General features: G+C 36.7%; 1 protein-coding gene across 3 annotated transcripts in view; it reads right to left on the bottom strand.

Moving 5' to 3' along the window:
* SLC25A26 (solute carrier family 25 member 26) overlaps positions 1-25,239 on the bottom strand; it is a 165,982-nt gene that overhangs the window by 29,387 nt on the left and 111,356 nt on the right. For all 3 annotated transcript variants that reach the window (XM_012473770.3, XM_021666778.2, XM_021666777.2), the window contains exon 6: positions 4,968-5,012. In XM_012473770.3, coding sequence (XP_012329193.1) covers positions 4,968-5,012 — 45 coding nt within the window. The remainder of the gene's footprint in view (positions 1-4,967; positions 5,013-25,239) is intronic.

Here is a 25,239-nt window from a genome sequence, read left to right as displayed (position 1 = left end):
GGGCTGTCATAAAGTTCTAAAGTAAATACAAATCTTTAAGGAAAATTATCTTCTCTAACGCTTTGGACGTGATAATCTACCATTTTTGCTTCCCCATCTCTTTCTGGTGTCTTGTCCTCTTTCATCTAAAATATGTTTTGGCAAGCATATGTATTATAAAAAAAGAAAAACAAAGGTAATGATGTAGTGTAGTAACAAGTGAGTATTCTGCAATTAGAGACACACTACATTTAAGTTATCAGGGAGTTGTGTGCCGCTCTGATGGACTCTCAGCTCAAGGGCATTAAGTCATTTCTTATTCATCTTTGCATTCTTGTGAAATGCAACAATGTCCAGACAGAGTGGACAGGCAGCAGAGGCTCAATGACAGCAGGTGTCATTTATTAGTAAATGGAAGGGGTTAAGGCCTTATCTGAACACTGTAAGATGTTTTAAACACAAAAGAGCGTGTGATTAAATACGAGTCAGTGACACAGACAAATCTGCAGTAAGTAAGGGCAAATCTCCAAGGTCTCGATTAGAAGACTTGAAGCAGGAGCTCAAACACTGAAATGAGATTTGAACAATGTATCACCTTTGGACCTTTAGAAACGTATTTCAGAAAGGAGTCAGATAACAGGGAAGGAGGAACATATTAGAGGCAGTAAGGAGGCTATTCTAGCTGGAGGGGGAAGATTCTATCCGTGCATGCATGAACGCACACACATACACAAAGTACAGGGTAGAGACTGAAAAAAACAGTCAAGGACACGGTGTGGAGAACCTTGAGTGCCAACTTCATGTTCCTGAGAACCTGTCACTGAAAGAGAAGTTTAAGGAAGATCACACACATTCAAAATGTAGATCGGATGAGAAAGAAGAGAACCTACTAGGATGTAGGCAAGGATAAGGTACTAAGAACCAAGTAAAATGTGGCCACAGATTCCCAACGGTAGAGTCAATGGAACTTGGTGAGTAATGTGATATGGAGAAAGAGAAACAAGGGAATCAAATTTTAATCTGAGACTTGAGACCAGGTGGCCAGGAGAATATTGATTAATAGAAATGGGAGCCAGCAGGAAGACATGATTTTAGAAGATGATGACTTTTATTTTAGACAGAGTTGAGTTTAAGGCAACAGTAGCTGCCATCTCCTCCAGCCCCTCACTCCCTGCAGTGCCATGTGTATGCAATCTGCTAGTCTTGGCTGAGAAAAAATTTCCTAAATAGTAGTATTTCCATATATAAACACAGTGGAGAAATCTTCTCATATAATATAATGTCCATGACTGGAAAAGTAAGTTTAAATTGATAAAATTGTAAACACAAAATTTTTTAAAGTTCCAAAAACTGTCTACTTTACAAAAGCATTGTGATTGTACATTCAGATGTTTAAAAACTATTATATGAAAAGAGGTTCGACATTATTTAGTCACAAGGGAACTGCAAATTAAAACCCCAATGAGATACCAGTTCACACGTACTAGAATGGCTGGAAAAAAATTTAATCTGATAGTGACAAGAAATGACATGGATGTAGAGCAACTAGAACTCTCACTGTTGGTGGGAATGCAAAATGGTACAAACACTTAGGAAAACAACTTGACAGTTTCAATTTCTTATAAAATTAAGCATATACCTTCTTTATGGCCCAGGAATGCTACTCTTGGCCTCTTACCTAGAGAAATAAAAACCTATATCCATACCAATAATAAATGCAAGTATTTATAGCAGCTTTATTTATAATTATCAAAAACGAAAACAACTCAAATGTGTATAAACTAGTGCATAAGTAAACTGTAGCATATCCATACACATACGGAATACTGCAAAGCAACAGAAGAAAACAAACTACTGGTACAAGCAACAACATGAATGAATCTCCAAAGTATTACATTAAGTAAAAGAAGCAAGGCACAAGATGATATAATAGTACTCTGTACCTATTTCTATGATGTTCTGGAAAAGAGAAGACTACAGAATAGTGCGACACAGGGGCTGTGGGTGCAGGAAGGGTATGACTACAACATGGCATGAGGGAACTTTCTGGGTTGATGGAAATTCTCTATTTTGGTTATGGTGGTGGTTGTAAACATTTATCGAAACTCATAAAAATGTGCACTTATGAAGGGTGAATTTTATCATGTTACGTATTCCTCAAGAAACCTGACTTAACAGAAAAAAAAAAAAAAAAACATTGCAGCATCTTAATATTTGCTCAAAGAGAATTTTTAAATCATAGCATTGTCATCTATGATTACTCTGAAAAATTCTGGACATTTCTTAACTAGCCAGAATTCTACAAATGCCCTTAATATTGAAAAGAAACAAACACTATGCTTTTTCCTTCTTTAGGCCTCAAAACATTCCTTTGCAGGGCAAAAGGATGTTAGAGTGTGCAGAAGCTGTGTGAATGCTGGTTATTGAGACACTAATAAAGTAAGTCTTGTTTGCTGGACAGCTGTTGGCTTCATTGTTCTTTTGTCACACGCTAAAAAGGAGAGCTGTTATGCTAATGGAATGTGACCTTCTCATTGGATAGCTGTTACATCATACCCTGAAATGCTGTCCGAGAACTCTATTTTCACCACACACCACATAGGAAACAGCAAAACAAACAAAACGGAATACCCAAAAAACTGTATTAAATGAGCACTCCTCCTCCTTAAAATCAGATCACTTATAAGAAATACTTCTCGCTACTTAATATCCCATAATTTACTCTGTTAAAGAGTAATGTTTTTTCTTAATTTAGTATCCTTTAGTATATAACCTGGACAGAATTTATTTCCAGGTCTAAATAATTTTTATGATATTCTTAGAAAGACATTTTGTATGAGCACTCCATGCCTAGTAAACCTATAAAATTATGAGAGTAATTCCTTTATTTTTTGTATTAGCTAATGCCTACCTAGATATTTTACAGCCTGGTCATTTATGAACCATTTTCACTTGAAAAGGGGCTTTCAAAGTTTTTGGACCATTATCCACAATGAGAAATACATTTTACATCGTAACCTAGTACAGATATTTATGTGTGCGCGCACATACTCACATAACATTGAGGTCTTACAAAATAAGACTCTTATCATGTAAGATGCCCTCTACTATCTTCTTCTTTATTATGGTCTTTAAAATGCTGACAAAGACCCACACAATTCATATCATGGCCCAAAGTTTTCATTATCACTGCACGAGAAGGTGAAAAACCAATGCAATATCTCTGCATGTTTTGAATACAGGTTTTTAAAAATGTGTTGTTTTTTTTTGTTTGGTTTTAGTTCCAGAGTATGTGTGCAGGATGTGCAGGTTCGTTACACAGGTAAATGTGTGCCATGGTGGTTTGCTCCATCTGTCAACCCGTAAGTATTAAGCCCAGCGAGCATTAGTTATTTTTCCTGATGCTCTCCTTCTCCATGCAACCCACAATAGGCCCCAGTCGTTGAATGTTCTTCTTCTCCCTCTGTCCATGTTCTCATTGTTCAGCTCCCACCTATAAGTGAGAACATGCAGTGCTTGCCTGTCTGTTCCTGCATTAAAGTTTGCTGAGGATAATGGCTTCCAGCTCCATCCATGTCCCTGCAAAGGACATGATCTTATTCCTTTTTTATGGCTGTATAGTATTCCATGGTGTGTATATGCCACATTTTCTTTATCCAGTCTATCATTGATGGGACTTGGGTTAATTCAATGTCTTTGCTATGGTAAATAGTGCTGTAATAAACATACACATGTATGTATCTTTATAACAATGATTTATATTCCTTTGGGTATATACCCCATAATGGGGATGCTGGGTCAAATGGTATTTCTGGTTCTAGGTCTTTGAGAAATCACTACACTGTCTTCCACAATGGCTGAACTAATTTACAGTCCCATCAACAGTGTAAAAGCATTCCTTTTTCTCCAAAGCCTCATCAGCATGTGTTGTTTCTTGACTTTTTTTAATAATCACCATTGTGATTATTAAAGCATGAGATGGTATCTCACTGTGGTTTTGACTTGCATTTTTCTAACGATTAGTGATGCTGAGTTTTTTTCATGTTTGTTGGCTGCATGAAAGTCTTCTCTTGAGAAGTGTCCGTTGACGTCCTTTGCTCACATTTAAATGTGACTGCTTGTTTTCTTGTAAATCTGTTTAATTTCCTTGTGGACTCTGGATATTAGACCTTTGTCAGATGAATAGGTTGCAAAAATTTCCTCCCATTCTGTAGGTTGTCTGAACGTTCTGATGATAGTTTCTTTTGCTGTGCAGAAGCTCTTTAGTTTAATTGGATCCCACTGGTCAATTTTTGCTTCAGTTGCCATTGCTTTTGATATTTTCGTCATGAAATATTTGCCCATGTCCATGTCCTTAATGGTTAAAACACGTTGGTTTTTTAAACAGCTCACTGACCTTCTCCAAGGTGGACTCACAATTCACCATACTCTGCTCCTTCCCTCTGGGGGCATCTAGACTGGCTGGAGTGAGCAGCCAAGATGGAAGGGACAGTCAGAGCCCTGAGACCCTGCTGCTCCTGATCCAAGTGCTCCTTATATAGGGTGTGGGGGAAACTGGGCCTTCTCAGTCTTCATGTATTCAAGGCTTTGCATTTTTCCTCATCCATTTACCCTCACTGTAACTCTAACTTCTACACACACACACACACACACACACACAGAGACAGACGCGGAAGCAAAATGAAATTTAACTGGGTATGCTCAGAAATTCCAAAATGGCAATACAGAAAAAAAGTACAGCTAAGTTTTTTTCTTAATATCTATGGGTGTCAGTGCCCCCTGCTATGCCTATTTCCTCAGAGCACAGCCACCTAAACAAGTTTAAAAGACTGAAATGGCAAGTAAATCACACATAAAATGTATTTTCAACTGCTAATAGGTTTGACTTATTAAACTTCTAGTCAACATTATGTTCTACTCTTCCACACTCAAACTATTAGCTATATTATAGTTAGAGATAAATTTTATGTGCAGATTGAGAAACTTACTTTTAAGGACTCCCATAAGGGAAACTGGACCAAAGAAAAAGGAATCTGAAAAGAGAGAGAAAAAAATCAAATAAATTAGGTAAGAAAGAGCCAAGCTTGCCTTATGACTGTATGAGCCTATAATTACTATTATTTCATTTTAACTTTATAACAAAGCTAGTATCAAACAAATTCACAGGTATAGTTACAAAAAGAGTTAAACTGTAGTCTGTGGATTTTCTTTTTTGGTTGAGATGAAATCTCGCTCTATCACCCAGGCTGGAGTACAGTGCCACGATCACCACCCTTGACTTCCCAGACTCACAAGATTTTCCCACCTCAGCTACCAGAGTAGCTGAGACTACAGGCACACGCCACAACAATCAGATAACTTTTTATTTTTTTTTAGAGATGAGGTTTCACCATGTTACCTGGGTTGGTCTGAAATGCATGGGCTCAAGCAATCCACCTGACCTGGCCTCCAAAAGTGCTGGGATTACAGGCATGAGCCACTGAGCCTGGTGATATTCTAACTTTTTGAGCCCAAGGGACATAAAATGATGTTGTGAAGCCCTTTTGAAGTGGAAAGAGAAGCACGAGAGTCTAGCTACTGAAATGACAAAATAAATATTTCCCATCGTAATAAAAAAACTTTAGGACTTGACATTTTTGTGTTTAAGGGCCAAGGCTGTGTATTTCTTAGCAGTCAAAGTGTTAGCATTTAAAAGAGAAACTCGGGTAAGGGGAGGTGGGGGAAGAAGCATTAGGGGAATGGGGAGACAACAGAGAGGAAAGGGGGAGCAAAAAGAGAAGGGGAGAGACAAAGGAGTGGAAGAAAGGGAAAGAGAGTGGAGAGAGGAAAAGGGGGTAAAAAGGGAGCAGGAAGGAGGGGAAGAAAGCAGGGAGGCAGAGGATGAGGGCACAGAGAGTGGGGGTGCAGAGAGGAGGACAGAAGACAGGGGCAGAGAAGGACAGGAGAGGGAGAAAAGAGTAAGGAGGAGGCTGGAGAGACAGCAAGGGTAGGTGGAGGACAAAAAGCGGCAAGGAAGAAAGAGGAACCGAACAGAGCCACTTCCAAGACTCCAACCTGAAAAACAGGACTCTAGGAACAGAGCAGCCAGTGTGGGAGTGGGGAGCCTGAGCCCCCCAAGGGAGGATCACCAAGCCAGTCAATGCTGGGGGAGGTGGAGAAGGTCTAACAAAACACAGGGGGACGTGGGTCTGAGCGCCGATCAAGTCCCAGGCACAGCTAGGGAGGAAAGTCATCTGTAGTAATGAAGCATGAGTGGTCAAGAGAATCACCACACTTAGAGTTCACTATTTACAATTAGCTGTCTAACAATAAAGGCTAGAACCACCAACACTTTTCATGTGCCAGGGTACTCTGCTAATAAGCACTTCGTAAGTTTCATTTCACTGAATCCTCACAGCACACGCTGACAGTTAGGCAGTATTACTTCCTTGAGTTATAGTTGATGAGACTGAGGTTCAAACACGCTGTGTAACTTGCCTAAAGGCAGCTAGGAGGCAAGAAGCCCCGACAATCTGACTAGAGTCTTGTCTAACTATCACTATCCCCAGGAGACATCTAAGTTATCTGCATATAAATTCACCTGCAGTATAATCTATTTGTTGTTAATTAAATTTTCTGAAATTCAAACTTAGAAACTCATCTCATATTTTCTACGATAAAAATGTCTAAACACCAGTGGACTCCACCCAGCAGCTGAAGTAATGTCCAGGCATAGCCTGGGGAGCAGGTGCTGGTGGCGGTGATGCCCAACAGCACACACATGCCACGGGCCCAGTACTGGCATTCCACAGGCAGCCCAGCTGCAAGGGAAAAGTAAATGTGGACTTCGAACATTATCACTATTACTATATGTGGGTGGGTGGGCATGGGAGGCATGTCCCAATTATGGAGAAATTAATGGGTATTTACCTTCATCTGAATTGAGGGCATTTTTAAAAAAATATTTATATTTAATTAGAAATTTAAAAAGTAGCATCATCTGTCCTACTCAGCTACAGCAATTGATGGCCCCAAGTTTGACAAACAGTGACCATAGAAAGAAAATCATCTGTCTACCATTCAGGAAGGAAATGTAAATGAGAAAAAAGATCAACGTCAACAGCCTGGACTAATTTGACAAGCTACAATCTCAGAGAAGTTTGTTATCACCATAAACAGGCAGCCAGCTCACCCTGAATATGAAAGTTCCATAAGAGTAGTTAAATTTAGTTTTTTATTGTCACAAAAACATAAAAGCATCTGACACTATCCATTCTGAAACTCAAATGTTGCATTTCCAATTAATTATCAAAACAAAAACTTAACAGTGTAGGTTTCTAAAAGCTTTTCTAAGTTTTTGAAAGTTTACAATATGTAGTAACATATGTCCCACAAGACTAACAGGTAGTATGATTATGGATCACTTTAATTTTCTTCTTTGTATTCTCCCCTCTCAAAGACAAATACATAACATTTTAATAAGAAGGTAAATATTTCACACTTGTAAGATAAAAAAAGATTGGAAATTTACTGTAATAATCCACCTTGGCATCATTTACTTCTCAATTAAAATCACCTACAAATTGCACTGAATGTTATCTGCACTTACTTGGTACTTAATACTTTAGATTTTGAATTCTATCGTTCAACATTTTGCCCATTTCTTCCACTGAAAGTTATTCATTGAGCTGTTCCTTCAGTTTAAAGAAATAATTTTAAAATAACACATTTGCAATGGCAATACTATTCCACTGGGTATTTATTTTAAAAAGGGAGCTGACAGTAAATCCCAGTTTTACTTTCTAAAAGAAGACTGACAGTCTAAAGTAATTAAATATGCTATAAATGCCTAAATAATTAAATGTGCTTCTGACTTCTAGTAGTGAAATATCCCTCATAAATTCCTGATGTGCAAAAATTTTTCAAATATTCTTCAAGTCAAAATTGTATCACACACTTGTTATCATTTACAATATGAAGAAACAATAATGAAAATGTGTTCCACACATGTGAAAGATGGGCTGCCAGCAAATACAGCTCCATAGCTAAAACAAACACTACTCCCAACGTCTACAGAACGTGGGCCCGTCAGAAAGCTAGCTCCCTCCCCGCGTCTGGCTTGAAGTTACATAACAGTGATGTTTCTTCAAAACGTGGAATTTTACACCCCAAACAGATGTAGGCTGTTATTCTAAAATGTTTTATAGATGAAGAAAATGAATAGCGGCACTCAGAGGTCTCATATTCCAAAACACAACATACCCATTTTATTGCACCAAAAGTTAGAAAATGGCTCACTGTTGTGACCCATTTAATACCTCCATTTAAGACGTTTTGTTTGAATAAGGTTGTTAAGACCCAGGGCACTAATAAGTGAGCGGCAGTAAACCCAGCTACCATCAAAGACACAGATGGAGGAGGGAAAACCTGCTAAAATTCAACATGGGTTCCATTTAGTAATAAATAGAGCAATAATTCTATACAAGAGTGCATGCGAGGATTCTAGGTGAAATAGTGATAAGATAAAACGAAGTCTGGGTGGTAAACAGGAAGGGCACATTAGCCATCACTAAAAATGCACAAAATTACATTATGAGCACACTTCACCTTTCACAAAGTGTAGGACTAGAATTATCTTTGAAGCCAATCAATGCTTCTAATCCTGTGATCTTAAAATAAATGTAACCTAATGGTCCTTTAATAAGTAGCAAAGTCATTTATAATACAAGTGAAAAAATATGAAGATATGATTTCTAAGTTATCATTTAGCCCTACCATTCTATTTTTCAATAAAACAATTACAACAGCAATATATTTTTAAAAAATAAGACTTGACTGTAAGCTGCAATGAACACAATGCCACATGTGATATGTAGGAAGCCTAAGGAACAAGAAAGTCCATTTAAAAAGCTGTAAAAGCTTTCATAATTGGCAGAAATAACCAAAATCTCTCTAGCAACAGATTTAAAAGAAATCACAGAAACTGTGTGCAAGACCTCTAGCTGAAGAACACCATGGAATTGGTAGGCTTGCCATGTATAGCAGAGTGGATCCAAGGACTGGCCCATTACAATTTTCAAGAAATCTACAAGTGATTCACAGAAGGGTCTCCTTTTTCTTGCATGACAGTTTCCAAATTCCAGTGCTTAATTTAGGGTTTTTCATTCTACTGTCCCACCGATAACAAAGCCATTCTACACTGAACCTTTTCCAGTTCAATCCCGGAAGTAACCAAGGACAAATGAAGTTGAAGACCTAAAGACTCCTTGTCCCAAAATGGTAATTATTCCTAAAAATACAGCAAAAGTGAAAACCATTCAAAGCCAGTCTGCTAGGATTGAACATAGCAGGAAAGAATTCCAATAGTAAATACATTCTGATTTTTTAAATTTAATGACTTAAGTTCACTTATTTACACTGCATATAAGGAAAAGAATATATACCCAATAAAAGAAATTAACCTAAAAGGAGAAAAATGGAAAGTGAATTACTCTTTAGGTTAATAAGGACATGCTAACATTTCTAAAGCATCTTTCCAAAGAAAACAAAAAATGGACATGTGAGTAACAGAACCTAATAGAGAAAAGGAGATGAGTATGAGCAGTTTGATTATTAAGTAAATCTTTCAGATTTCAAGGGCAGGGGTATGAGGAGTATCTCCAAACACAACTCAGTATATTAGTCATAAATGTTATCACTGAAGGTGATGATTAGATCTTCTTTTCCTACATTCTACAGAATCATCACAGTAATTTTGTCTAAACGGAAGTGGCTCCTAATATATCAATTTACATGTTAAAGTACCAGTTATTTAACACTATTTTGTAATGAAGATTATGGCAATGTCAAATTAGTCTGTAATTTACTACACTTCTGAAGCCCTCAAAACAAGTTTCACTGTTTTAAAAAACTATTTAAATATCTGACACCAACTTATGATGAAAATGTTTATCAAAATAAGTTAAAAGGGAATTTCCTCAATCTGATAAAACATCTCCAACAATATATGGCTAATGTCATTCTTAATGGTGACAGACTAAATGCTTTCCCCTTAAGTTCATGAACAAGGGGTAAAGGATGTTTGTACCACCACTTCTATTCAACACTGCGTTGAAGGTCCTAATCAATGCAATCAGGCAAGAAAAAGGAATAAAAATATAAAAGAAATAAAAAGCAAAGATTGAAAAGAAGTAAAACCGTCCCTATTCACAAATGGCATGATTGTTTTTGCTGAGAATCTTCAACACACACACACACACACACTCCAACAGAATTTCTAAATAGTAGCATTGCTGAGAATCTTCAACACACACACACACACACACTCCAACAGAATTTCTAAATAGTAGCAACAAATAAGTGAAAAACAACTTTTTTAACAAAAAAATTGATTTACAATAGTATCAAAAGCTGATTTTAAAAGTTACATGAAAATGCCAAAGACGTGAAATAACCAAAACAATCTTGAAAGATATAAGACAGGTGGAGTACTAACAATATTTGACTTCAAGATTTACTATAAAACTACTGCAATCAAAACAGTGATCAGAATAATCAGGCATAAGGATAGACAAAAGAATGGAATGGAGGAGAGTGTTCATAAACAATATTTTCAAAAAATAGCAAAACAACTGAATATCCACATGCATAAAAATAAGCCTTGACCCCCAACCTCAAAACCCTACACAAAAATTAATGAGAGGTGGATCACAGAACTAAAGATAAAAGATCAATCCATAAAGCTTTCAAAAGAAAACAGGTGAGAACTGGTGATCTGTGGGTAGGAGAAAATTTCTTGGACCACAAGACTCAATAACCACAAAAGAAAAAAATCTTTCGAAAAATTAATTTACATCAAATTTTAAAACTTCTGCTCATCAAAAGGTACTGTTAAGAAAAATCCCAATGGCATATTCTGCACAAATAGAAAAATCGAAAATCCACCCCCAAAATTCATATGGACCTAAAGGAACCCCAATGATACCTGGAGGTCTCATTCTTCCTGATTTCAAAAGTAGCTACAATGAACAAAACTGTGTTGCAGTGGCATCAAGACAGACATATAGACCAATGAAATAAAACAGCCCAGAAATAAAGCTTCACATATATGGTTAAATAGTCTTCAAGAAGGGCTCCAAGACCATTCAACAGCAAAAGGACAATCTTTTCAACAAACGATATTGGGAAAAATGGATGTCTAGATGAAAAAAAATGAAGCTGGACCCTTACCTCACATCCTATATAAAAATTAACTAAAGTGGATGAAAGAACTAAGCATAAGACCTAAAACCACAAAACCCCTAGAAGAAAATACAGGGAAAATCTTCATAACATTAGATTTGGCAATGATTTCCTGGATATGACACAAAAAGCACAGGTAACAAAAGCAAGAAGAAACAAATGGGACTACATCAAAATTAAAAACACATGTGCATCAATGAATGCAATTAATAAAAAGACAACCTCCAGAATAAGAGAAAATATGTGCAAATCATGTATCTGATAAGGGGTTAATGCCCAGAATATATAAAGAATTAAACAAAACCACCAGATTTTAAAAGGGCAAAGGATTTAAATAGACATCACTCTAGAGAGGATACACAAATAAACAACAAGCATATAAAAAGATGTTTATCATCATAATCATTAGGGAAATGCAAATAAAAACCATAATGAGATATAAACTCACACCCTTTAGGAAGGCTACTATCAACAAAAACAGAAAAGAGCAAGTGCTAGCAAAGATGTTAAAAAAATGATACCCTTGTTCACTAACAGTGAACAAGGGATATGCAAGGCTGCAGTCACTTGAAAACAGTATGACTCTTCCTCAAAAAATTTGAAGTAGAATTACCATAAAATCCAGCAATTCCATCTCTAGGTATATACCTAATAAAAAGGCAAGCCACAGAGTGAAATATTTGCAAGATGTGTATTAAACAAAGGACTTGCATTCAGAACATATAAAGAACTTTCAAACTTCAACCTTAAAAAGAAAACCTGATTTTTAAAATGTGCTAAAGACTTGAACAAGCACTGCACAAAGGAAGGTCACTAACATAAGCACCTGATTCAATATCATTAGTCATGAGGGTAATGATGAATAAAATCCATTGATAAAACAATTTGATGGTTCCTTAAAAAGTTAAACATAGAATGACGTTATGACCCAGCAATTTTGCTCCTAGGTATATAGCCAAAATAACTGAAAACAGACTTAAACAGACACTTCTATGCATAAATCACAATAGCTGAACAATCTAAGTACATCCACACATAAATGAATAAAATAAAGTATATACATACAATGGGATGGAGTATTATTAAGCCATAAAAAGGAATAAAGATCTGATACATGGCATGTTATGGATTCACTCTAAAAATACCATGGCAGGTAAAATAAACCAGACACAAAAGGACAAATAATGTATGATTATATTCATATGAAATATCTAGAATAGGCAAATTCATAGAGATAGAAGCTACATTGAAAGTTGTAGCTTGTGAGGGAACTGCATTAGAAGTTGTAGTTTGGCTGGGGGAAGGGGACAGCAGGAAGCTCTCTACTTAATGCGGACAAAGTATCTGTCTGAAGTGATAAACAGGTTTTAGGAATAGATAGTGGTGACTGTTACATAACACCGCGAACATAATCATACTGAATCTTACACTTCACACGTTTAAAATGGCAAATTTTATGATTACGGTAGCGGCAATTTTACCACAGTCTTTAAAATACTTTTTTAAAAACCGCAATGAGGTGCCATCATCCACTAAAATGGCTAAAATAAAAAGACTGACAAAATCAAACAACAGAGAGGATGTGGAGCAACCACAACGTCCATACTTTGCTGGTAGGAACTTAAAACATTGAAAAGTGGTTGCTGAGGTTTTAATTTGAACTAGAAATTTTACTCCTAGGTATTGATTCAAGAGCAACAACAATATACGTCCACAAAAAGATTTATACATGAATATCATAACAGCTTTAATCATAACAGCTAATGTCCAATAGGAGAAGGCCTAACAAACTGTGGTGTATTCATATAAAGGAATATTAGTCATACAATGAAAACAATTAGTGATACATTGCTGGAACATTTACAACTCTTGCATAGATTATACCAAGCAAACGTGGTGAGAAACAAAAAGAGTGCAGACTATATGATTCTATTCACATAAAATTCCACAAAAGGCAAAAAATAAACTGGTAGGCAGAATGGGACTGGAGAACTTTCTGGGACTAGGGAAATATTCAGTATCATACGGATATGGACTACATGACTACACATTTGTCAAAAGTGTACATACATCATTTGTGCATTTAGATGTATAAGAATTTTACCTAAAAATGTACTGTAAAAAAATATAATAGTCAAGGTAAAGAATGAATGTAGACATAAATGAAATAAAAACAACAGAATATTGACAGCTTTTGCAGGTTGGTGATGGGTACTTCATGGTTCATTATATTATAAATTCTGTTTACTTTGTGTACATCTGAAATCTTCCATAATAAAAAAGTGTATGTGTAAAACATGACATTTGCGTTATTAAAATTAATATATAGAAGTTCAACCAAAGTTAACTGTCATTAACAATTTGAAATGAGTCTTCTGATTTATCTCAACACATTTAGTTTTTGGTTTTAATTTTTGAAGATTTGTTTTGTTTTAAACATTAGTATGTGTTCCAAAATTTTCTTCCCCTCAACAATATCTTAGAGATATTTCCACGTTGATTAATACATTAATAGATCTGTCATTCTTTCTAAGGCACAGAATTTCATAATATTTAACTGTCCCTCACTGATGGCTTATTTCTATTTTTCTTCCTCATAAAACAATTTTTCTTTATTCAATCATTTCTAATGTGTAGGAAATTCTAGCTATATCATACAGACTAAATATTCCTCAACAAACCTCACACTGACACAGTAGGCTAAGACCCAGCGTTAACACTTCCACAGTACAATCTTCCTCAGAAAATGCCCAGTGTCAATATCTGGGTATATCAGAATACACAAAAATCTGCTTTTAGGTATCAAGTTTAACAAATCAAAATGAAAATCACAAAATCACACTGGCTTTCACAGTTGAAGTGAGTGATTGTAATGCAAAATTCAGTATAAAATGACCCCTAGCTAATGCTCAATATTTGCTTTTAGATTTCATCCTACTTACAGCAGTCTGTAAGCATTACTGATGCTGTGCAATTATGGTAACAAGGTTTTTCAACACATGTCTGATTTAGCAAAACATAAAATATGATGTCACAAGTAGATACAAGTTGTATCTTATCTAAAAATAAAGTTTTAAAAAGAAACGATTTTTGCTAGTTGAGGTTCTAAATAAAATCAGGAACACTTGAAAAGTTTTAAAAAATCAATTACTATCTAATTAAATATACATATACACATACATATGTTCCATTTATTTTCAATGGCTTCCTGAAACGAACTGTGGATCACACCACAATTTTTAAAATTGTCACTCAGCAATCAGGATGAATCTTGTTCATGAAACCTGAAAACTTCTTGTACGTAAGAAGCAAACAAAGAAGTTCATTTTTGGTTCTTCACAGTCATTTCCAGTATGTTAAGCAGTATTGACTTAAGTCCTTTAAGAAAACAGCCAGGCAGTAGCTGAGGAAGGTACTTAAGACTCAGAAATTTCAAAACCAGAATTCCTATCAAAATGTTAGAACTCACACAGGGTCAGGAAACAGCTGTTTTCAGTTAGAATTTGCATGCAACTTTAATCTTTTATCAAATATAATTAGGCTGCCTTAAGATTTTTTTCCTGCAGCTGAGAATGACATCACTGCATACAGTTCTGTTGTCTTTCCCACCCCCAACTCTTTCCTTCCCTTTCAGCAGCACATTTTAGCATCTCTTTACTGAGCCAACAACAAAGAAGGGAGAGGAAAAATGAGTGACCAATGCCTCAAGAAATACTACAATGAAAGGCAGATTTTATTTTACTTACTATTCTATCAAATGCCCTTGTTCACAAAGGCATATGCTTATTTATCCAGGCTTTCCCTATTTCTGAGCAATTTTTCTGGTAACAAAGATGTTGTAATTGATAGTTTCCCAAATTCTAAAAAATAAAATTTTAAAACCTAGCCAGGAACAAAAGTTCTTATCTAATCTTCAAATCAAATGATGTGTATAGATACATCCTCTGTGCATTTATGCAAAATTACAATTAGAAAATAATTATGAAAAATATTAATAAAAAGAGGCTTATTGGGTGGTTAGGCCCTGTGTGAACAGCTCCCTAGCTTCCTGCTTTCTCATCTGCCTACTCATCCACCCTCTGTCCTTCCTCCCTCCCTCTGTACCACCCCCAACTTTCCCAAAACAATCCAGTATTAAAAGCACCTTTAAAGCGGTCCTGTTAACAAAAGAGGGCAACCAGGAGGCTTAGTAGTAATGCAGCATGGGCCAATTTATATTGTTGTATGGTCAGAAGACAGAAGAGGCTGAGGAGCAGAAGAGAAGACAGTAAGCTTGATAACGCAAGCAGGGGAGGTGTCTGGCTTACTTCTCATCACATCCAGCATCTCACATAACAGTATATATTTATTACATCAATACATATTTATTGCATCAATGAATGGAGGAAAGGCAAATGAAGGAAGAGAAGGGAGGGGTTATGACTGAACGAGTTAGGGGAGAACCCAGGTCTTCTGGTTCATGGTCCAAGGAATAATATTACTGTTTCTACTCATCTACTGTTAATTTACAAAATTTGCTAGAACAGTGTTTTGAGAACAGAATAGTAAGACAAAAGAAAAGTGAGTATCAATTATATACAAAAGGATAAAACACAAAAATAAATCCCATTCTTTCTATCTGTTCATCAGTTAAACCAACAGGCCAGATAAATATGCACATATACATATCCCAGGAATTTCCAGCTCTGGAAGGTAACTCCATAAATGCTTTCCCAATTAATTCTTTTTCATGACAATAGAAAACAGCACTACCATCCAGATGTTGAGATCTACAAATAATCTGCTTTATTCATTTAGAGAAAAGCCATGCTTCCATAACCATAATTTGGAGTAGAATTTAGGGCTTTCAATAAATGGGCAACTAACAGCCACAAGACAATGCCCCCAATTTACTTTTTTTTCCCCCCAGTTGTTATACAGGTTGGAACCCATTGTATAACTTATAAACACTCTAACACAAGTAATCAGTGTTTGATCCTAATTACAACAGTTCATTTACATCAGCCAATTAAGAGATAAATCAGGAGAGACAGAAAATAGAATGTAGGCTCTGGTACAGATTTTTAAAGTTGGTAGGAAAAATAAGTATCAGCAACTAGAAGGAGAAACAAGAAATTAAACCAGATTTTATCTGTTAGCTTTGCTTCATTAACAACACAACCCTCAAATCTCAGTGGCATACATAATGTGTATTTCCCAGTCATACTACATGTTAGCTATGGGTTGGCTATGGCTGCCCTCAAAGCTGTGGTTTTGGAGAGAGATCCAAGATGGCTGATGATTAGCAGCTCGGGCACATACCTCCCAGTGAAAGCGCAAAGAACGAGAGGACACCACACTTTCAGACGAATATTAGTTGCTCACAGACCAGGAGATTCCCAGTGGAGGAGATCCACGGGTCGCCAGGGCGACTCTTGTGGCCGTCGCGGCGGTTTTGCTGGTGCCTTAGCATGCCAGTTCTTGGTGCAGAGTCCGGAGATTCCCAGGCAGAAAAGCACCATCAATCTTAACACCGCTGTTTTGGCCGGCTCAGTGGATTGCTCAGATTTCGGCGCAGGGAATCAACAAGTTGGACGTCAGAGACCCAGTTAGAAAGTCGGTAATTATAAAGACGACAGACGGACAAATATATAATGAAGGGAAGAAACCAGCATAAAAAGGTAGAGAATACTCAAAATCAGAATGCCTCTCCCTCTACAGGGGATTGCAATTCCTCATCAGTAACGGAACAAGGCTTAATAGATTACACGTGTATTCCAATAACAGAAGCAGGTTTCAAAACGTGGGTGATAAGAAACTTCTGTGAATTAAAAGAACTTGTTCTAACCCAATGCAAAGAAACTAAGAACCTTGAAAAAAGGTTTGACGAAATGTTAACGAGAATGGACAATTTAGAGACGAATATAAGTGAATTGATGGAGCTGAAAAACACAACACGAGAACTTCGCGAAGCATGCACAAGTTTAAACAGTCGAATTGATCAAGCAGAAGGAAGGGTATCAGAAGTCGAGGACCAGCTCAGTGAAATGAAACGAGAAGACAAGAATGCAGAAAAAAGGATGAAAAGGAATGAGCAAAGTCTCCAGGAAATATGGGACTATGTGAAAAGACCTAATTTACGTTTGATAGGTGTACCTGAATGTGATGAAGAGAATGAATCCAAGTTGGAAAATACTCTTCAGGATATCATTCAGGAAAATTTTCCCAACCTGGCAAGGCAGGGTAATATTCAACTCCAGGTAATACAGAGAACACCACAAAGATATTCTTCAAGAAGACCAACCCCAAGGCACATAATCGCCAGATTTATTAGGGTTGAAATGAAGGAGAAAATACTAAGGGCAGCCAGAGAGAAAGGTCAGGTTACCCATAAAGGGAAACCTATCAGACTTACAGCAGATCTCTCAGCAGAAACCCTACAAGCCAGAAAAGAGTGGGGACCAATATTTAACATCCTTAAAGAAAAGAACTTTCAACCCAGAATTTCCTATCCAGCCAAACTAAGCTTTATGAGCGAAGGAAAAATTAAATCTTTTGCGAACAAACAAGTACTTAGAGAGTTCACCACCACCAGGCCTGCTTTACAAGAGCTTCTGAAAGAAGCACTATACATATAAAGGAACAACCAATATCAGCCTTTCCAAAAATATATCAAAAAGCAAAGAACTTTAACACAATAAAAAATTTACATCAACTAATGGGCAAAACAGCCAGCTAGCATCAAACGCCAGTATTAAACTTATATATATTTTAACTGGATAAAAAGCCAAAACCCATCGGTATGCTGCATCCGGGCCCATCTTACATGAAACAATACACAAAGACTCAGAGAGAAGGAGGAAGATTTACCAATCAAATAGAGAGTAAAAATTAACTAATAAACAAAAAGCAGGAGATGCAATTCTCGCCTCTGATAAAGTAGACTTTAAAGCAACAAAGATCAAAAGAGGCGAGGAATGACATTACATAATCGCAAAAGGATCAATGCAACAAGAGCTAACGATTCTATAGATCAACGAGATAGAAAATTAACAAGGATATTCAGAACTTGAACTCAGACCCGGAACAAGTAAACTTAATAAACATTTATAGAACTCTCCACTTCAAATACACAAAACATACATTACCACCTCACACCTATTCCAAAGGTGACTATATAATTGGAAGTAAATCACTCCTCAGTAATCGCATAGCATTTCATAGGTTTAAATTAAATATTGGTTGGCTGTTTGTTTGTTATCTTCTTCCCTTATTCCTTCCTGACTACATCATTAAGTATAATTATCAGTATAAAAGAGGTTTTCAATACCCATTACTAAATTGCATTCTAGCCTGGGCAAGAAAGCAATACTCCCATTCTCTCTCCCTCTTTCTTTTCCTTCTCCCTCCTCCCCATTCTCTCTCTCTCTTTCTCTTCCTTTTTCCTCCTTCCTATTCTCTCTCTTTCTCTAAAAAAAAAAAAAAAAAAAAAAAAAAGCTGTTGTTTTTTGTCCCGAGGGTCTTCTTACCCAGAATCCAATGAAGAACAGATCATACTTGGGACGTGCTACTCTTAAGGCAAAGGCTGAAGCAAGAGGGCTGCTGACAGAAACTTGCTACACCTCTTAAAGCTTCTGCTCAGGACCAGGCACAGTGATTCACACCTGTAATCTCAGCAGTTTGGGAGGCTGAGGCCAGTGAATTACTTAAGGCGAGGAGTTCAAGACCAGCCTGGCTAACATGGCAAAAATCTCATCTCTACTAAAAACACACAAAAAAAGCTAGTCATGGTGGCACACATCTGTAGTCTCAACTACTTGGGAGGCTGAGGCACAAGAATCACTGGAACCCGGGAGGTGAAGGTTGCAATGAGCCAAGATCACGTCACTGCACCCCAGCCTGAGCAACAGAGCAAGACTTTGTCTCAAAACAAAAGAAACAAAAAAAGCTTCTGTTCAGGGCTGATAAAATATAGCTTTCACTTATACTCCATTGGCCAAGTCGTAACGTCAAGCCTGACTATGGGACAAGGAGACACAACAAATCAAATCACACTGCAATAGACAGGGAAGTATCATCAGCCTTCTCAGAGAGAAAGAAGCAAAGAGTTGAGAACAATGATATATCACTCTTATAGGTCTTCTAGTTTCCATGCCAAATGCTTTTTTTCCTACTGTTGGTAAGTCCAGACAAAAAAATCTCCAACTATTATGGGAAAGAAAACAAAAAAAATCCAGGCCCCAAAAGATTCCAGAAACAGACACAAACTCACCTCTCTGTCTCCATTACCATTCTCAATCTGTCTGCTGCAACAGACCATAGCCCTGGGACCTACAGACAGCTAAATGGAAGTGAAGGCTTGCACTCTTTGTAATACAGAGGACAGAACTGGAGTGTGTACTTTTTTATTTTTTTAGGACCTGGGCAAGTATCTGGAGACAAGCCTCTTGGAACCCTAGAACAAGGACCATAAATGAATGGTTCTAAGAAAAGCCTGGCCCATAGAGAACTCATAACCCTTGGGTGGGGAACAGGGAAATCAGCACATCTACATCTCCTTGAATCGTTAGAGGCCAAAATCAGACCTGGGCCGTAATGAGCTGACCAAGAAACATGACAACACATAAAGAGGCTGAGCATCCAGAAAGACAGGGGTCAAGATGAAGTGAATAAACCCAAAACCAAATAGAGCTGCTTGGAGAGCAAAAGGCCACTAAGAGTCAGAAAAATTAAGGGATTCTGGGGTGATTTAACTATAGTGGAGAGAAGCTTTCCCACATCTAAAAACATGGTTTCCCAAGAAAACTATATAGTAGATTAAATGAAGAAAAGAATGGCTCATGACGAAGATCCAAATTTGTGGTCTGGAAGGTCAAATGGAAAAAAGAGCTCAAAGCAACAAAACAGAAATGACGACAGAAAAGATAAGAGTCTTGGAGGACAGATGTAATAAGATGAACAGCAGTACCAGCTGAAGAAAGATGAACAGAGAGGCAGTAATAAAGCAGTAGAAAATTTGCTTGGGCCAAAGAAAGATCTTAGTCTGCAGATTAAAAGAACTCATGTTATTCTACACACAGATCTTGACATATTCTACTAAATTCCTGAACTCTGTAAGAAAAAAATTTTAAAAGCTTACAGATAGACAGAAAACAGTACTTAGGAAAAAAACCAGAGGCATCAGACTTCTCACCCGCAACAAGGGAAGCCACGGCAATGGCTTTAACAAACAACTGAGAGAAAAAAGCAATCCCCAAACACAACACCTGTCATTTGTCATGAAAAAAATATGTGTATGGATACTCAGAAAATATATCACCCACATATGTCATATAGAAAAATACCTGAGAAAGATCTCTGATTAAAGAACAAATGAATTAGAACAGAGACTTCTGGGGAAGGACAGGAGAGACAAGAGCAGTAAGAAATAAACCCTGACTATGCCAGCACCTACTTTCCCTATAGATACACAGTTTCATGTATCTGGATCTATTCCACCAGATAGATAAGAAAGTTCAAGCACTGGCTAGGCACAGTGGCTCACGCCTATAATCCTAGCACTTTGGGAGGCCAAGGCAGGTGGATGGCTTGAGCTCAGGAGTTCGAGACCAGCCTGGGAAACACAGTGAGACGCAGTCTCAAAAAACAAAAAGAAAAAAAGAAAATTCAAGTTCTGCCAAATTATAATTTTATGTCTAATTTTAGAAAACCATCAATTATAAGGCATATCTCAATTTCAGACGTTTTAAAATGCAAAAAAAAAAAGTCCTTTAGTTTTATGAAATACAGTAGTTAATACATATTCAATCTAAATGAGTAATATTAATTGTATAGAAACATGTAATAAATTCTAAAGAAGAATACTTGAAACAAAACAGGTGTATGGCAAAGTAGTATCTGCTAAGGATTGAACTGAAAATATCAAAGTGTCTCAGGAATATCAAAGCATTGGAAGAACGGCTAAATACAGCAGGAGCAGGAGCTTACTAAACTTGGCTGAAGGCCAGGCGTGGTGGTTCATGCCTGTAATCCCAGCACTTGGGAAGTCGACGAAGGTGGATCACCTGAGATCAGGAGTTTGAGAACAGCCTAGTCAACATGGCAAAACCCTCATCTCTACCAAAAATACAAAAACTAGCCAGGCATGGTGGCACATGCCTGTAATCCCAGCTACTCAAGAGGCTGAGGCAGGAGAATTGCTTGGACTGGGAGGTGGAGGCTGCAGTTAGCCCAGATCAGGCCACTGCATTCCAGTCTGGGCAACAGAGCGAGACCGTCTCAACAAACAAACAAGCAAAGCTTCTTGGCTGGGTTTGGGGAAAGCAGAACAAGAGGAAAGTGAAAATATTCCAAAATTATCACCTTAATGAGGAAGGCTGTAAGCAGGAGAAAGAAGTTATTACAGCAAAGACAAGTAGGTGGGAAAAGTCACATGTTTTATTTTTAAATAACAGCATACAAATGTTTCTGAATACAGGGAAAGAAAAGGTCACCATTAATGGAATGAAAATATACAGTAGAATTTCCAAAGTAACAAGAATTTTTTGATTGATCAAACCAGCAAAAATCATATAAAAGAAACTGTAAGTTAAAATATGCAGCAAACAAAGGAAGAAAAAACTATTTACATGACACATGAAGAAACTAAATTATTCCATTAAAAGGCCTATCTATATTCTGCTTAAAAGAAAAACACATAAAACAAAATAACAAGGCAATGTTGGAAATAAAAGGATAGGCATGGAAATGCAATTTAAAAGGTTAAAATGACTAAATGGGATTTTTTAAAGGGTATTAAGTAATGACAAAAGTCATGATTTATAAAGAAAGTATGTCACAAACCAATACTCAAACTAAAATACAGCAGTTAAATGAATTAAAAATTGAAACTAGATAGGGATGTCTACTGTTTACAGTATCAACCAACATTCCTTAAAAGTGCTGGTGAATATAGTAAAAAAACAGTAACTTGGTGGAAACACGGGAAAAGGAGGGGAGGAAGGGAAAAAGGAAAAGAACTTTTCTTACTCTCATACGATGACTTTTGCCCTAGAAAGCCCAAGAGTTTAGATACAGCATAATATATACCAGTGTTATATATAAACACATAAATTAAACAGTTAATAAGTACTTTAAATAAGGCTCTTCTCTTAAGAGATGTTGTTTCCAGATATGTAAACAGTATCTAAATTATAATATGTTAATAATAAATCTAAGGTTCTGACTGAGATACACAAACTCTCACAAATCATTACCCAAGAAAAGGAATAACCAAGAGAATTTTCCCATGAATTCTGTTCTTGAAGGACAAACAGCTAGCTATAGGCTGGTAGTTTATCTTGGATCTGATTCCTTGCAAATGAGTATGGTTATTCTAGTATCAAAACGATTTTCTTATAAGAAAGTTTCATATTTGAAGTAGTGTTGCTTAAAAAAATTACAGCTTTTTCAATGAGCAAAAGTTTGTGTGGATGTTTCAGCAGTTTACAGATTCTCCGTATTCTGCTGACAAAAAAAAAATGCCTACCCACTCCCCCAAACCCCCCCCATATATGTCTATTTATTTGAGGATCAATTATATAGATACTATCGTTAGCTAACATCTCAAGGTACAAGTTAGCATAAAGCACATGGCCTAGTAGAATACACAGAAATAAATAAACACATGAAATGTATTTTATATATAGCCTACTCCTATTGTATACAACATTTAACACACACACATATATATAACATATACAACATTTAAATAATCTTGATCATTGTGCAGAATTCTGGCTGACGTCTTGTCACATCTGATTAGAACATCACTGTTTTTCCGTCTACTCAACATTTCCATTAAGTTGTCTAATAGTTATCTTAAACTAAACCTATTCAAACTCACTTTGTCTTTTGAGACTGAGTTTCACTCTTGTTGTCCAGGCTGGAGTGCAATGGCGCGATCTCGACTCACTGCAACCTCCACCTCCCAGGTTCAAGCAATTCTCCTGCCTCAGCCTCCCGAGTAGCTGGGATTACAGGCATGTGCCACCACGCCTGGATAATTTTGTATTTTTAGTAGAGACGGGGTTTCTCCGTGTTGGTCAGGCTGGTCTCAAACTCCCCACCTCAGGTGATCCGCCCCGTCGGTCCCGCAAAGTACTGGGATTATCGGCACCTGGCCTCCAAAGTCAATTTCTAATGTTCCTCCCAAACTTGCTCTACCTACAGTTTCTTCATCTTAAAGGTGACTACATAGGCCCAGTTGTACAGGCCAAACTGGACCCTGGAGTCACTTCTGACAGATCTCTCTCTCTCTCACACAAACCGCATCCTATCTGTCAGGCTAACTCACTGGAAGCTCCGGGTGTCAAGAGTGTACTGAAAGATGACAAGAAAGCAGAAAGTTAAGGATGGGGTGAAATAGGGTGTCCTAATGAATTAAAGCCCCTAGAACAGCATCTGGCATGTAACAGGTTCTCAGTAATTATTTATTGAATGAAGGAATAGATCCCTAGAGAAAACATCCTAAAGCAGTTGGAAAGATAAAATACCATAGTTTTTAAATCTAGAAGTTAATTTATAATCTCTACCTATGTTAGTATTAAAATGAATTGGGGAAACTGATACCTATAATCCCAGCACATTGGGAGTTTGAGGCAGGAGGATGGATTGAGGTCTGGAGTTTGAGGTAACAGTGAGCTACGATTGTGCCACTGCACTCAATCCAGCCTGGGTGATGGAGCAAGACTCTAGCTCATAAATAAACAAGTAAAACTGAATAAAGTAGGAGGAAAAAACTGGAACAATCCGTCACAAAACACTAACGGTCTTTTAGTGTCTGTTAGTGTCTTTCTTCTTTCAATTTTCCTATATTAAAAATGTAACAAATACACAATTCCTTTATAATGGAAAATTTCTTTTAAAACCCTAACGGAAACTCATCTCAATTTTGTCTAACACTTATATTCATTTTTGGGGGTAAGGAAACTGGGGGAAAAAAATAGAACTAGTTAAAAGTAAACTGATCACAATTCTTTTCATTATTAAGCAGGCACACACTCCAGCTTGCTCCTGAGGTAAACAATCCTTTGCTTTTCAAATTCAGTATCACTTACATGTATAACATTTGAATGACTTTCTAAATGTGTTTGGTTAAAAGAAGGATGCAGAATTTTAAGCAAACGAAGAGGTCTTTAAGTATGACACATTAAAAAGAAATCTACAGAAAAAGTCTGACAGGAGTTAAATAAAAATTATTATATGCATGCAAATTAAATATGAAAATGGAAAATCATTTACAGAGAACTTTACAGTAAGCTATAAATTTATTGAAAGAGCCACCAACTTAATATGAAATTTCAATGTAAAAACCAAAAAGGTCACATCTCCATATTTCACATCTTTCAAATCAAGGTAAGAATAATAATGGCAAACCCTTAGTGCTCACTATGTGCCAAGTGTTGTCTGAAGCACTTTACATACTTCACAAATATGTCATAATATATAATTAATTCTAGTTTAAAAACGCTAGGTGGCACATATTTTGGATTTTTTTAAAAGGTTAGCCAGGAGAAAATAATACTGTAAATCACCTGCTCAAAGGTTAATTTCTCTATGATGACGTCCTCCTAATCCAATAAGGAAATATTAAATTTCTTAAAACATTTGAAATGGTGCCATTTAGACAACAAATAGAAAATTAAGGATACAAGTCTAAATGCAAGTAATTATAAAAGAAAATCTTACAAAGAGAAACGTGTTTTACTGCAAAGTAGGAAATGTTCAAGACACAGCTTCATTGATTAAAGAATGTATAATACTTCTACAAAGATACCAAAGTTATTTCTTGAACGCTGAGTCTTTTAAGTGAAAAATCTTTTAATATAGATGACTTTAGCAGCTGTTGGTGAATGGAGGTACTGTTAAATAGGAAACAGAAGTGATCAGCTGGCAGACCATTTAGAGTCCCATCCTCAAAGGAAAGAGGATGAAAACAAACCATTTAAAAATATGTGAGCTGACGGGGAAATCCAGAGACCACAGCTGATCTCCTATTTATTAGTAGGTAATGTGTTAGGA

Source organism: Aotus nancymaae, unplaced genomic scaffold (genome assembly GCF_030222135.1).
Source record: "Aotus nancymaae isolate 86718 unplaced genomic scaffold, 86718_ANA_hifiasm-v0.15.2.pri h1tg000046l, whole genome shotgun sequence".
NCBI classification, from domain to species: Eukaryota; Metazoa; Chordata; class Mammalia; order Primates; family Aotidae; genus Aotus; species Aotus nancymaae.
The sequence above is the reverse complement of the archived record's forward strand: the minus strand, read 5'-3'. Positions and strand labels throughout refer to the sequence as shown.